This window comes from Petromyzon marinus, chromosome 18 (genome assembly GCF_048934315.1).
Source record: "Petromyzon marinus isolate PM22_M1 ecotype Great Lakes invasive population chromosome 18, UKy_Petmar_22M1.pri1.0, whole genome shotgun sequence".
Lineage (NCBI taxonomy): Eukaryota > Metazoa > Chordata > Hyperoartia > Petromyzontiformes > Petromyzontidae > Petromyzon > Petromyzon marinus.
This window is the reverse complement of record NC_133684.1, coordinates 14,333,489-14,348,930: the sequence shown is the minus strand read 5'-3', so window position 1 is coordinate 14,348,930 and position 15,442 is coordinate 14,333,489. Positions and strand designations below refer to the sequence as shown.

General features: G+C 45.7%; 2 protein-coding genes across 2 annotated transcripts in view; both read left to right on the top strand.

Annotated features, from left to right (window-relative positions):
- Positions 1-839: 839 nt before the first annotated feature.
- On the top strand, positions 840-12,696 carry MEDAG (mesenteric estrogen dependent adipogenesis). Its single transcript, XM_032956784.2, has 6 exons — positions 840-986; positions 2,027-2,494; positions 4,077-4,189; positions 5,102-5,214; positions 6,286-6,598; positions 8,629-12,696. Exons 2-6 carry the CDS (start codon positions 2,115-2,117, stop codon positions 8,715-8,717), a joined length of 1,008 nt encoding a protein of 335 aa, XP_032812675.2. The 5' UTR covers positions 840-986; positions 2,027-2,114; the 3' UTR covers positions 8,718-12,696.
- Positions 12,697-14,667: 1,971 nt separating this feature from the next.
- LOC116943693 (tyrosine-protein kinase Tec-like) overlaps positions 14,668-15,442 on the top strand; it is a 74,854-nt gene continuing 74,079 nt past the window's right edge. The window contains exon 1 of the mRNA XM_032956783.2: positions 14,668-14,849. Within this exon, the coding sequence (XP_032812674.1) occupies positions 14,847-14,849 (3 nt within the window). The 5' untranslated portion in view covers positions 14,668-14,846. The remainder of the gene's footprint in view (positions 14,850-15,442) is intronic.

The window sequence follows — 15,442 nt, the reverse complement described above, 5'->3', positions numbered from 1 at the left end:
CACGAAATCAAAATACAGATAATACTTTGCAGCGGTCATCCGGAGTGAAACATTTTATTTTATTTTAGGCCACTGAATAGCAGTGGCAGCTAGGGGTGTACAACTCCTCTAGAGCAGTTTTGAGTGAAGATCTCATAAGTAGTGATTCAAGTTGCAGTTTATTGGCAATAGCATTCCAGGTGCTCATTTGAGGCCGAGTCGACCTTTGGGGCCGAGTCGACCTTTGGGGCGTTGGGCCGTGAGCGCGCTAACCACAACAACAGCCACACGGCCCCACCGCCCGCTTCGTGTCGTCAGCCTGGCGGTCCGTTGAGGCGTGACGGCACCGACGCAAACATCCAGCCTCAAGTGTGTCAACACAGGCGCGGCGTTCATCGCAGCTGTTGGGGGAGGGGGGATGAGGAGGAGGGGGATGAAGAGGGGGGAGGGAAGGGGGAGGAGGGGGGGGAAGGGAGGAGGGGGGGAAGAGGGAGAAGGGTGGGGTGGGGGGGAAGGGGGGAAGGGTGGGGGGAAGGGGGGAAGGGTGGGGGGAAGGGGGGAAAGGGGGGGGAAGGGTGGGGGGAAGGGTGGGGGGAAGGGGGGGTGGGGGGAAGGGGGGGTGGGGGGGAAGGCTGGGGGGAAGGGGGGAAGGGTGGGAGGGTGGGGGGAAGGGGGGGAGGGTGGGGGGAAGGGTGGGGGGTGGGGGGAAGGGTGGGGGGTGGGGGGAAGGGTGGGGGGTGGGGGGAAGGGTGGGGGGTGGGGGGAAGGATGGGGGGTGGGGGGAAGGGTGGGGGGTGGGGGGAAGGGTGGGGGGTGGGGGGAAGGGGTGGGGGGTGGGGGGTGGGGGGAAGGGGGGGTGGGGCTCCCGGCTCGGAGAGGGAGAGGCGGAAACCCACCCGTGCTGCGTGGAGGCGCAAGGTAAAAACGTCGCGGGGCAGGAAGGAGGCGCTCAGAGCCACAAGAAACCTTGAGCCGCGAGGCTGGACGAACAAGGAGCCGTACCCGTGGTAAGAACCCAGCGGCGATCGCCTCACGCCACAGTTGTCGTCTCCCGGGTTTGACCCGGATGGGTGGCCATCGGCGTTTGTGTTGCGCCGCGAGAGCTCGCTTCGTGCCGTGAGGTGGTGATGGAACCTGCGTGGCCGTGTTAGCCGGCAGTTGCCAAGTCCCAACATCGCTCTGGTGAGGGTGGGTCGACCTCCCCCTCCAACGCGGAGTCAATGCGCTGAGTCGAGCCCTCCAACAAGCGACTGTTACCCTACACGAATATAACTGCTGATGAGACCCAGTGAAGTCGAACACGCCGTTTAAGTGGCATTTGGAAACCATTTACCCGCAAGGTCAATAGATGGTGGTTGCTTTGGGACGTTCCTATGGATAGTGGGGAGCGGTGGCGTAGTGGTTAGTGCGGTGGCGCTATGAACCTGGCGACCCGAGTTCGATTCCCGGTCACGGCCATCGCCGGTGACGATTATCTGAACCGGTCTGAGGGCCTCCCATAGGTCGACTCAGCCTCAAATGAGTCCCTAGTGCGGTGTGTAAACATCGCCACTAGGGAGACAAAGGCGGCCGGGCGTGGTGTTGGCTACCCACCCCCTCGTGTGCCATGCCGGCCTCCATAGGTACTCGCTAACGGCACTTGGCCAAAAAGTATGTTAAGGCTACACGGGGGATCTTTGTCTTGTCTATGGAAAGGCTCGCCTACGCAAGACTCACCGCCATAGGAACGCATAGGAACGTATAATTTCCACCTGTGGTTCAAGGCTGTGCACAGGTCATTATTGATGCTATAGTTGTCTTTGTGTATTCGGCTGTTGCGTAGTTTCTAGTGCTGTGATATTGGTAATATTAGTGGTGGTAATATTGTTGGTGTTGTGATTGTGGTAATGTGGAAGGTGTTGTGATGGTGTTTAAGGTGGTAATATTGATGGCATTGTTGAGGTGACAGGTTATGGTTTCAGTGGCCATAAGAATCATAAGCATGGTGCATCATCACTAGTTTTTACATTGCACACGGATATTCTCATCCTCCCCGTGTCCTCGACAGAATCCCATCCACAGCACAAGCAGACCCAGGCTCGGTTCATAACCTGGCCCTTCTTCAGCAGCAGCAGGACCACAGCTCAATTCCCAACATGATGAAGCGAACGAGCGTGCAGCTGCCCGAGAGGAAGAGGTTCTCGTTGGATAAGCGCTGGACGCGGAGCTACTCGGAGGACCTGTCAGGCAGCGTCTCCTCAGGCGTCCCCATTGTGCTGCGGCTCCCGCGCGAGTACCGCAGCTTCTCGGTGCTGTCCAGCAGCTCGGCCGTGCTACCCACCAACTCCACATGCAACTGCCAGGTGGGCATCCTGCCCCTGCGTAACTTCCTCGCGCTCATGGCCGACGACTTCAAGGAGGGACCCGGCCGGGTGTTGACGGTCAACACGGAAGGTCCCGGTGGCTTCATGCTCATCAGCGACGGGGGCTTCAGCATGGACGGCCAGCACCACACACTCGTCAACTACCTGCCCAGGTGAGCAGGAGCCGCCACTTCCCGACAACCTCCCCGCAGCAAAGCCGTCGTACACGTCACGCATATGGGCAAGCAAAGTGGTCGGCCAGCTATCGTTTCGCCGTGTAGTGTATAACAATAGTCATGATTTGTTCTTGATGAGAATTCCCCTCCGTTACTCCAGGGCATCTTTGAGCGCTTTACACGCGATAAGTGACTTGCATCTGGTGTCGAACGTTTGAAAGTTCACACCAAGTGTCAGCTGGCCCTGTGTGCACATGGTGACTCGGCACAGGCCTGAAATTGGGCATTCATCTCCAAGTAGGGGGTGATGATTGCTTTAATCCCAATTTAATAGTTTGCAAGTAACTTTATAATTTGGCAGATTTGGACCGTAACACCAGCACAGAGTGGTCTACTCCCTGTGTGTGTATGCATGTTGTATGTAAGGGTGCCATGGTGGCGAGATGTTAACTACCTCACCTGGTAAACGGGAGGGCATGGGTTCAATCCCGACCCTGATGCTTGTATATTTGGAGATTGCATGTTCTCACTGTGATCGTGTGAATTTTCTCCGGGTCCTCTGGCTTTTTCCTCCACATTTAGAATCATATGTTTGGAGTATTAGACTGCTTTAAATGTCCATATGTTAAGCCACTTAGTTGAGCTATCTTTTGTGGCCAGGTCACTTTTGAAAAGGAGCTTTATAGCCCAGTGAGTCTTACCTTGTAAAATAAAAAATAATAGTTTTATGTGTGTTGACCTTCTTTCGCACCGTACGTAGCCAACCGTGCTAATCTGAGGTGTATGCTATCTATGTGTATATAAAGTGTGGTTCTTAAGGCTAAAACGTATTTCAAAGTGTCGGTACACATGTTTAGTGTTCTGAGAAGTGCCGGCACTGTATATAGAAATATTGTTTAGAATTAGAATATATAATAGAATATTATTTTAAATGAAAGGCCATTCCTCAATTTGTGTTCAAAAGATAGCAACATCTTTACAGAAAACACGTTTGTTATTATTTTTACGCTTTATTTACTCAGGAAAGCCATAACTTGGCCAAAGAGTTCGGTTGGCTGAGTTATAGCAGTTACACAAATAGTGGATGGGCTGAACAAAGAAACGCATGTCACCTCAATAAAACATGTCCCAAATGCATGTAACACTTTTAGTAATTGGCTGTTTAGGGTGGGGGAGGGTATACAATGCACATTTTTACATACAACCTTATACAAATAAACCATTAATGAATCAGAATATTGATTGTGAAAGCCAACATATAATAAATACATACAATATTGCTGATATTCGCCAAGATATTCCAATGCTGAACATTTTACCTGCAAATTCCTCAATTGGGATCACACGCAGCAGCAACATTGGTGCTCTTCTGAAAACCTGGCAGGAAAAAATAAAGTCTTGAGACTTGGTGAGACTTTCCTGGGTAAACACACGTAGTAGTAATAATAATTAATACAAATACAAATGAACGTTATGAAGATTCGTCTGATTTTTTTTACACTGCTTATAAAATGCTAAACAACTCGGGTGGATCGTCCCGCGCACACGCTACATTGCCTGCGTGTTGTGCGTCCTGCAGAAAGTACGTGACTCGCTCGCTCCCGGAGTACACGCAGTACCGCGAGGCCATCACAAGCAAACCCCTCGCGTTCTTCATCACCGTGAAGGCCATGCGTCACGGCACACCTGAAGGTGAGCGGTGCTGTGCGTGTGTACAGTAGGGGAGTGGCGGCGTAGCGAGCGGTTCACACTGTGCTGCGCTATGAACCCGGCCACCCGAGTTCGATTCCCGCTCACGGCCCAACACCAGTGACGATTATCTGAACCGGTCATGGGCCTCCCCTAGGTCGACTTGGCCTTAAATGAGAACTTGGTGCCGTGTGTAAACATCGCCACTGGGGAGACAAAGGCGGCCGGGCGTGCTGCTGACCACCCACCCTTTCGTCTACCCTTCCGATCTTCAACCCTTCCGATCTTCAAAAGTCTGTTAAGGCTTTGTGGATAAGCAAAATCACAGATCAGTAGCATTGTCATAATATGCATGTTTTCTTATCTTTAATACTGTGAATAGTCAAAGTTGGAATGATCTCCTGCTTATGTGAGCATTCAGGCAGCGTTCATATCCTGTTTACAACCCTGAGCCATTGGTGTAAATTCCACATTCCTATAGCAAGGGCAATTAAAACCATAAGACAACCACTTTTGACTTTCCCATGAAGTGGGAATCATTTTATTGACTGACGGGATGATGAGTCCTCCCCCAACCAGGGGTTGAATAGAACCTAGCAATTATGTTCGTTCCACTTGTAAACACTCATTAATCGGTTTTAAAACATCTTCACTGAGGACTGCAGACCTTGGGGAAAGTGTTGGTGCCGGCTCACTGTCTCGCTGCCTTCCCACTTGTCTGTGATTCCTTCAGTGAATGCGAGATACCATTTTCACCACCGACGCTGTGTACAATGAAATATGGGCGTCATCGGGGCGAGAACGTGACGACGCACCTTCGCAGGTGTTCGGCACGAGTCTCAATGCATTCGTGCTGCCCTGTGCTGTGAAAGCAAATGCGTTTACACGTGGAGTTTGTAACCCGCGCCTTTTCAGATCAGGACTTTGCCGTGCTGCTCAACACACGGCACCCTAATATGCGCCACCAGCTGATCAAAGCCATGGACAATGTCATCGCGTCCATCTCTGGAGAGAGCTATGTGTTCGAGGTATGTCGGCTCCTGCTCTGTTTTGTATATGATGTAGCTTACGTCCAACTCGGACTCATTATGTTGGGAAGGGTCCTTGCCTATAAACGCTTAGCAGTTCACCAGCATTGGTTCAAGCAAGCCTGACTGCTGATGAGACACTGAATGTCTAAACCAGTCCTTGCCTATAAACATTGCAGTCCATTTGTTTTTGCTTGCTGCATACAAGAAGCAGGCAATTCAGTTATACAACACAACATTATATTTGTATTATGGTTCTGTATTGCAATGTAAGTATTGACTTTAGACTTTTCAACTTCTTGGATGGCAGGGTAGGTAGTGCAGTGGTAACACTCGTGCCTCACAGCAGGAAGAACCTGGGTATGATTCCTGATTCGGCACCTTTCTCTGTGTTCTCCACCTGTTCGGCGTGGGTTTCCTCCGGGTTCTCCGGTTTCTTCCCACAGCTGCAACCACACACATCACTATGCCATTGATGTTAACCAAACATCCAAATGCCACAGGACCCTCTGGAAAAAAAAAATGTTTGGACTCGTGGCTTTCCTGGGAAAATAAAGTATTATTTTTATTTATGAAGGATATGTGTGTGTGTATTTACTACTATAGTGAGCCAAGAATGTCTGTGTGTCCCGCGTGTGATGTCACTCCACATCGAACAGCCCCCCTCATTAATAATCATGAAGAGGTGACGTCTTTCAAATGGACACCCCCCCCCCATTAATATTTAGAGGGTGACGTCACTCCACATGGGGGGGGGTGAGGCGCCTCTTACCCCCTCCTCAGCCTCAACTTACAACCCTCACTGCAAAAGCAGAACCCTCACGTCATGCGATCTCCGTAATGCTATTGAGACATAGAAGTAAAAAGGATGTCATGATGAACAAGGGATTATAACCTTTAAATGAAATAAGTCTGTGTCACCGCGGCCTTACAAATTGCACACAAATTGATGCAATTGATTTCACGTTGAGGTCTGCTTTTCGCTTGCAAGTTTCAGATTTACTGAAATACACCCGTCCTTGGACGGGCAAAAGGCTAGTATATATATGTTTTTCCATTCTTGATCAACAGGTCAGCCTGGAGAACATTGTCAAAGATTTCTTCAGTTCCAAGGAGGGCTATGCCAAGGACATCCCGCTCCCCGGCCTCCGCTTCACCTTGCAATACGAGACGGACGCACTCTTTGACATTGCTTACTGGTTGGGCTACAACAAGCGGGCATTGGTGATCAAGGGGACGCCTGCCTACTTGACCTGCAGCAGTGAGGAGAAACGCACCAGGGTTAAGCAGCTGCTGGAGAAGATGAAGGAGGAGCTCGTGCGCCCGGGCAGCTCGGGCAGCTTGGACAGCGACAACGGAATGCCCAGGCAGCCCCAGAAGCAAGGTCAGGCGGCGCTGCTTCTGCTTTAACGACACTTCCATGTACAGTGAGGGAAAAAAAGTATTTGATCCCCTGCTGATTCTGTACGTTTGCCCACTGACACAGAAATGATCAGTCTATAATTTTAATGGTAGGTGTATTTGAACAGTGAGAGACAGAATAACAACAAAAAAATCCAGAAAAACGCATGTCAAAAATGTTATATATTGATTTGCATTTTAACGAGGGAAATAAGTATTGACCCCTCTGCAAAATATGACTTAGTACTTGGTGGCAAAACCCTTGTTGTGGCAATCACAGAGGTCAGGCCTTTCTTGTAGTTGGCCACCAGGTTTGCACACATCTCAGGAGGGATTTTGTCCCACTCCTCTTTGCAGATCTCCTACAAGTCATTAAGGTTTCGAGGCTGACGTTTGGCAACTCGAATCTTCAGCTCCCTCCACAGATTTTCTATGGGATTAAGGTCTGGAGACTGGCTAGGCCACTCCAGGACCTGAATGTGCTTCTTCTTGAGCCACTCCTTTGTTGCCTTGGCCGTGTGTTTTGGGTCATTGTCATGCTGGAATACCCATCCACGACCCATTTTCAATGCCCTGGCTGAGAGAAGGAGGTTCTCACCCAAGATTTGACGGTACATGGCCCCGTCCATCGTCCATTTGATGCAGTGAAGTTGTCCTGTCCCCTTAGCAGAAAAAACACCCCCAAAACATAATGTTTCCACCTCCATGTTTGACGGTGTGGATGGTGTTCTTGGGGTCATTGGCAGCATTCCTCCTCCTCCAAACACGGCGAGTTGAGTTGATGCCAAAGAGCTCTATTTTCACCCAGTTGTCATCTGAATCATTCAGATGTTCATTGGCAAACATCAGACGGGCATGTTTATTTGCTTTCTTGAGCAGAGGGACCTTGCAGGCGCTGCAGGATTTCAGTCCTTCACGGCGTAGTGTGTTACCAATTGTTTTCTTGGTGACTATGGTCCCAGCTGCCTTGAGATCATTGACAAGATCGTCCCGTGTAGTTCTGGGCTGATTCCTCACCGTTCTCATGATCATTGCAACTCCACGAGGTGAGATCTTGCATGGAGCCCCAGGCCGAGGGAGATTGACAGTTCTTTTGCGTGTCTTCCATTAGTGAATAATCGCACCAACTGTTGTCACCTTCTCACCAAGCTGCTTGGCAATGGTCTTGTAGCTCATTCCAGCCTTGTGTAGGTCTACAATCTTGTCCCTGACATCCTTGGAGAGCTATTTGGTCTCGGCCATGGTGGGGAGTTTGGAATCTGATTGATTTATTGCTTCTGTGGACAGGTGCCTTTTATACAGGTAACAAGCTGAGATTCGGAGCACTCCCTTTAAGAGTGTGCTCCTAATCTCAGCTTGTTACCTGTATAAAAGACACCTGGGAGCCAGAAATCTTTCTGATTGAGATGGGGTCAAATACATATTTCCCTCATTAAAATGCAAATCAATTTAACATTTTTGACATGCGTTTTTCTGGATTTTGTTGTTGTTATTCTGTCTCTCACTGTTCATATAAACCTACCATTAAAATTATAGACTGACCATTTCTTTGTCAGTGGGCAAACATACAAAATCAGCAGGGGATCAAATACTTTTTTCCCTCACTGTACATATATATTTATGTTTACAAGAAAGGGGTGTATATCTAGAGAAAGTGTAATTTTCTACTCACCTTGTTACTTAAATATTCTCAAACAACGACGCGAGCGATTGTTGCGTTTGAGTTCCGAATAGTTCTGCATCAAAGTAGGATGTGTATCTTAGCAGAAAGCGTCCTTGCCTATAAACATCTTCCAGTTAGCCAGCATTGTTTTAAGCAAGCCCGACTCATCAGCAAAGTTTGGCTCGCTTGAATCAATGCTGGCAAATCACCGCCATCGGTGCAGCTCAGTGCTCTGACTTTGGCCACCTACCAATGAGATAATCTTGATAGACTGAGCTGAACAAATGGTTTTCTTCGTTCAATGTTGATTTGTATAAAATGTGTTGAGTGCAATTCCTGTTGTCTTCCAGACTCCATCCTGGAGGAAGATGAGGGTGCGGAAGATGTGTTTGCGTCATCGTCCCCGCGTGCAAGCCTCGTATCCAGTGGGAATAACTGACCACCATAGCCGCTCTGTTTAGACGTCCCACACTGCAATCCGAGACGGCTTGGTCTCAAACGTGCCATCACTAGCCGAAGAACGACTGCACAGATCTTGCTAGAAATCATCTTGTGAAATACTACTTTCTGAGTAAGTGGTAATGAACAAATCCTTTTCCGTGACCTGCGCAGCAGGGTGGCGCAGTGTTAACACTCATTCCCCGCAGCAAGAACGGCCTATGTTTGATTCCCAATTCGGGCGGCGCCCGTCTATGTGGGGTTTGTATTCTGTCCTGTTCTGCGTGGGTTTTCTTCAGGTTCTCTGAATAAAATGTATACATACAGTAGACTCTCGATTATCCACTTGCAGTTTATCCAATTTGCGGATTAACCTCGCACCATAGATGTTGACGTAAATTAAGCCCAAGTTAATAATCTAAAAACAATTATACATTGTTATTCTTGGAAATGTTTATTACAAGTAATGTGCTTAAACCGAACAAATATATTGCTCCGGTTAATGCAAAATCCATGAGATCGCCTCGACAGTACAGCAGTTGCAGATCTTTACAACAGTGGGCAGAGTTGGATGTTGATTGGTGTTGCTCTGTTATCATTCACTTCATGGGCAGAGCACACATATCGATCGGTCGGTTATTCTCTCAAATTTTTTGTTTTGCTTATTAACAAATTTCTTAATTTAAACATAACTTATACCCCTACATTAGTGGTTTTTGGCATAGAGATCCGGAGACAATAGATGTTTTTGGATTATCCGCGATTTTGAATTATTATCCGCGACCGTCCTGCCCGTCACTAGCGTGGATAATCAAAAGTCTACTGTATACCGCATTGAACACATTGTAATACGAATTGGCAAATAAATTTGTACCTTTAAAACCATTCATAGTATAATTAATTATAGAAACATTCAAATGGTACCGGGGTGATGATTGCACTTGCGTTTAAATGGACAAGTAGACATTTCAAGTGTGTATATAGGGAGATATGACAGTCGATAAAGTCAACAAGCGCAAAACCTCTCGAAACCTACAGTGTCCATCTCCACAGACAAGAGCTTGCGTGTCTGAGTATCAGTCGTGTAGGTTTGAAGTCGTGGTCACATCATCTGCCGGTGGTGATGTTGTGATGTAAGTTTTTAAAAAGAAAAAGGAATTTAATTTTATTCAGAGTGGGCTATTGTATACATATTCATCTCTCTAAAAGTACACTCGAATGAGTAGGTACTTCGAGTGCTGTCCATGCAATGAGACATCCTCTGAACCAGGTGTACATTTTATGTATGGGTATCCCTCGATTTACGAAAGGGATGCGTTCTTCAACATTCGCACGTAAAACGAAATTTCATAAATCGGAATGGCTTTTCTCATTAATTTAATAATAAAACTTAGGGATGTGTATCAGGCAGTCAGTCCAGCTCTACTGCCAGCCTAAAAAATGACACCTATATCACTTTTCTCAGTACAAAAATAATAAAGAACATGAATATGAAAACAATTGAATAATAATTCATTAAACACAAAAAAATTACAGTTTTCATGGAAATTCCGAAACGATCTGTTGCATGTTGGAATGACTGGCAAGGCGATGTGTAGGCGTTACTGTTGCACTGCAACGACACCGTGACGCTGTCGTGGATGGCTGATGCGTGCTGTAGTGAAATTTCGCTCGTGGGAAGATCGATTTAGTCAATCTGAAATAGTCCGTAATTTGTCAATTGTGTTAACGCGAAATTTCGTAAACTAAACGTTCTTAAATCGAGGGATACCGGTTTGCAAAAACGACAATGTAAAGATTTTTAGAAGAATTGTCTCAATCATGTTTTCTTGACAGTTCCACAGTGGGTCAAGGAGCCCAGACCAGATATTTCACTTTTAGGTACTACCTGAGGTGGCATAGCTTTTGCAGATTCCAATATCTTGATGTGGCCATTAGTACTGAATTGTGACAACCAATGAAAATGAGTGTGTTATAAAGTAATCCACTCTTATACCTGCGGTCAATATGCAAACATGATCCCTTGTTAAAAAAGGTGTCAGTTTTGTTGCCAGATAAAAGGGTAAAAAAACTATTATCATATTTTGCTCCTGGCAAAGAAGGTCTCATGATGTAAATGCTTACCCCGAGCTCTCAATACTCTGATGGTGCATTGTTTTTGAGTTGTGTGCCTTTTGGCGTCATCTGGTCTAACACCATATGAGACTGGGCTCTAACAAAAGCTGTCTCTGGTGTGGACCAATCAATTTAAAGAACAATGCATACATTATCAGTGCTGTTTTTGGTTTGCATTTTGACCGCAGGTATTGTGGTCAATGCAAACATGATCACTTGTAAAAAAAGGTGTCAGTTTTGTTGTCAGATAAAAGGGTAAAAAACCTATTATATTTTGCTACTAGCAAAGGTCTCATGATGTAAATTGTAGTGACTTAAGCTTCACTACCTTGAGCGGTATTTCTGCTCTGGCCCGTGGATTACAAAAATAGGGATTTGTGCTGGCATGTGTGGTGGCTGGGTGTGTGGAATGTGAATATTTGAACGTATTGTCAGTACACCGGTGGTGGTGCGTGGTATAAAAAAATAAAGCATTTTTTTATTTCAGGAAAATAAAAAAATAAAGCATTTTTTTATTTTCCTGAAATTTGCAACCTCGGGTCAGGAAACCTTGCAGGCTGGTGTGTCAAAAGCGGTTCTCGTGATGTCGAAGCAGTCGGAAGATGAACGTCATGAGCAGCTGAACACGAAGCTTCACAGCCTGTTGCCATTTGCAGCACCCAGCCTGACGAAGATTGGCTGCTCCCTGTTCCAAAGGCAGATTTGACTCCTCGTGCCCTAGACTTGGTCGGACGGTTCCTCGATTCATTTCCGGAATAATTTCTTGGAGGACTGTGGCATAAAACGATTACGACTCATGGTGTCGCCACACGTTCGAATGGGAAAGCAGCTGCTGAATCAAAGGTAACTTCAGATTGTAAGTCTGCAGCTCACTCAAGGGCATCATGGACATTGTCAGAATGTTTTATGAGGACCTCGCTGTGTTATGCTGCACCGGTGTACCGCCAATGCCTCCAAATGTTGGTTGGCTACATGAGGATTGATTGTAAATATGTTTGGAGATGTGAGCCACCGTAATGCAAACGTATTGGTTATGCTGTATATGGGTACTTTATATGGGTATGCTGTTTACGTATGCTTGTGAACGTGTTGTTTTCATACACCATAGTTTCCTGCTTGGTGCTCCTATTATAGCTTGAACATTAATGTACAGTGTTCATGCTGTAGTTTATAACTCGAGTTATATGAGAGCATTATAATTATGTAGACCGAATTTTTATGTCATTTGCACATGCAATTTCACCTCGGTCTACTTTGACTCCTGAAGGCATCTCTGGCATGAGCGTCGTGCTTGACCTATTATGTCATTTTAAAACAAGTAAACATTTTAAGGTTATCGTTTGTGAAAGCGCTGAGTTGGCAACCGCTGAGACCCCGGGTTCGAATCCAGGCAGCCAGCCGCATGCTATCAAAACCTTGTTCTCATGCCGATAGGCTTGATGGTCTCGCGGCCCAGTCAGCAGTGACTGCAAAAATCCACATCACATCACACCTGCACTTAATTTTGTTCAAAGGAGAGTTCCCGTGTGAGTGGGGAAGTGCTGCCCTCTAGTTGTGTGTACCGGAGGTCACTTCGAGGGTCCTCGGAGGTCGCGTGTTATCTGCTTTTGTGGGCCCTTCTGTATATGCAAGGGCTGCACCGTGAGGCTTCAGAATGGGGACTTTATATCACAACATGATACCAATAGCACAATAAGGAGGTCGGTTTTTAGAACCAGTGAGGTTGGTGGGTAAACGGATACATTTAAAAGTAGTGGCTATGCTGTATATCTGTTCATTTTTGGTGATTTAATTTTGTTGCGCTTTTGCCTTTACACATTTTTGTTCATAGTCAAATATAATAAACAAGGATTGTCTATCTGTAATTGTTTTGCCGTGATTGAGGAATATGGCTGCCTTGAATATGTTGGTTTGGTTATGTTTCAAGGGCTCAGGATATAAGGACAGGAGTGTTTCTTTTTTTGCACAACTCTGACGTTTGTAGAGAGGAACACATTGTACCCATGGCACAGTACGGGGAGTAGAGCCAGGGATGTCACGTGGGGAGAAAGACGAAAGGGAACGAAAGGATGCTGGAGCAAAAGTCCTCAAGACGGACAAAGAGGAGGGCACGGCGCAAGATGAGCAGCAGCAGGGAGAGATGAGGAGGGCGAGAAGGAATAATAGTTACTCCACTTCGCTCCCAGTGGAGCATAAGGCCGCAACAAGCCCACGCCATGCCGGACGGTCTTTAGCATTAGTTGGTCTTGAAAGAAGGAATAATAATACAGTACCTTCATTTTATATTGCGTCATTCATGCAAATTGCATCCTATAACGCTGTATAATGATCCTCAGGCCATTTTCGCCTTGGCTAATGGGAGTGTACATGACTTAACTATCAGAAAAATAATGAACACGAATGGTGTTCATGGAATGATAGCAAGGAGAAAACCACTGCTCTCCAAAAAGAACGTTGCTGCCTGTCTGAAGTTCGCCAAATAGCACATAGATGATCCACAACACTTCTGGAACAATATTCTCTGGACAGATGAGGAAAATAACTTTTTGGCCTAAAAGAGAAACGTTATATTTTGATTTAAAGCTTTCGTGACTGCAGTAATTCATATTCTTAGTTTTTTCGGTAAAGTCACGTTGAAGAGAAACAACAAAATAACAATATATATAAAACAATAACAAATTCTCACGACGTTTCGACCATAACTCAAACGGTCATCGTCGTGAGAATTTGTTATTGTTTGAGAAACGTTATGTTTCGTGAAAACCAAATACTGCCTTCGAACAGCAAAAATATCATCCCAACCGCCAAGCATGGTGGTGGGAATGTGGTTTGGGGCTGCTTAGCTGCCTCAGGACCTGGACGGCTTGCCAACATTGACAAAACCATGAATTCTGCATTGTATCAGAATATGCTAGAGGAGAATGTCAGGCCGTGAGCTGAAGCTGAACCGAAAGTGGGTCTTGCTGCAAGACAATGATCCTAAACATACAAGCAGATCTAAAAAAGAATGGCTGCAGAAGAAGAAATTCCACATTTTACAATGGCCTCGTCAAAGTCCGGACCTAAACCCCATCGAAATGTTGTGGCAGGACCTGAAAGGTGCTGTCCATGAAAGGCAACCCTCAAATATCACCGAGTTAAAGGAGTTCTGTAAGGAGGAATGGGCCAAAATTCCTCAAATCCGATGTGAGAGAATGACCAACGGTTCCAGGAAACGTTTAGTTGCAGTCATTGCTGCTCACGGGTGTCTCCAGCTACTCAATCTAAAGGTTCACAAACTTTTTGCACACATGGTTATTGAATGTCGAATCATTTGCGGATGAATAAATGTTGAAAGAGTGTTTTTGTTCATTTGTTTAATCGGATAATTTAAAAAATATATTTTATTAGGACTTAAATTGAGATCTAATATCATTTTAAGTTTGAAATGTGTGAAAATTCTAAGGGGTTCACACTTTTTATTGGCACTATATATAAAAGTGGCTATTGTATTATTGATATATTTCGCCGCATGCACTCTCTTGTTACCTGTAGAATTGAGATCAGGGTCGAATGGCGACGATACAAATGTCTTCATGAGTTGTCCACGTTTTTCAACGGTTTTACTTAACTTGACTCCTGTGTCGTGGTCAAATCGTCAAATCTTGTAATCTACATTTCGTCCACTTCCCGTTGTCCAATCAATCCCTAATTTTGCACACGTACTCAGATCCGGTGACAATGCATGCCTGTATCAAAATCGGCATCAAATAATGAATTAATTGGCTCCTTGAAAGCAATTAACGTTTTGTATGGACGACTTATTAATTATATATTTGTGGTGGTAAAAAACGCCGCGGTCCCTAAACTCTGCAATCGGCTTGCCCAAGAAGCAGGCGCCACGTGTCGCAGGCGCTCCTGCTCCGTGTCAACGAGATACAAAAGTTGTACATTGAAGATGCATGAATAAAATAACCTATTAATTCAAGTCAGCGTTGATGTGGGAGCAGGCGCGGCATCATTGACGTACTTCTCGATGGTGAGTTAAACGAAGTTGTGAAAAAAAGTTTAATTATATGTCGTGGTCAAATCTTGTAATCAAAATGTCGTCCAGTTACCGTTGTCCAATCGATCCCAAATTTTGCATACATACTGACATCCAGGCACAATGCATGCCTGAATCAAAATCGCCATCAATCAATTAATTAATAATTGGTATGGAAGCCTTATTCCACGAGTGCTTTGCAAACAGGTTTTTGTAAAAAAAAATGTTTTGTTAATACCAACGTAGGAGTTGACACTTCGAACCCTGCCTGGAACATTTTTTTTGTACGATTTTTATTCCTTCTTTAAGGTAAACAGTCACATCAAATGCTTTGGTGTGTTTACAAAAGTTGTTTATTATGATGTAGTACATCCAATGGGACAATGCATGGATAGGCAATGGCAGAGTATGCATAATTGAGTGTCACACAATTTAAGAACTTGAACGAATCTGCAGACGATCAACAGGATCAAGAAATGTTCAATTCACCATCAACTTCATAGATGTTAACCAAACATTACATTGCCGATCCAGGAATGCGATAAGAAGCAGATTCATCAGCACATCTACGAGAGGCAATGTAAGAA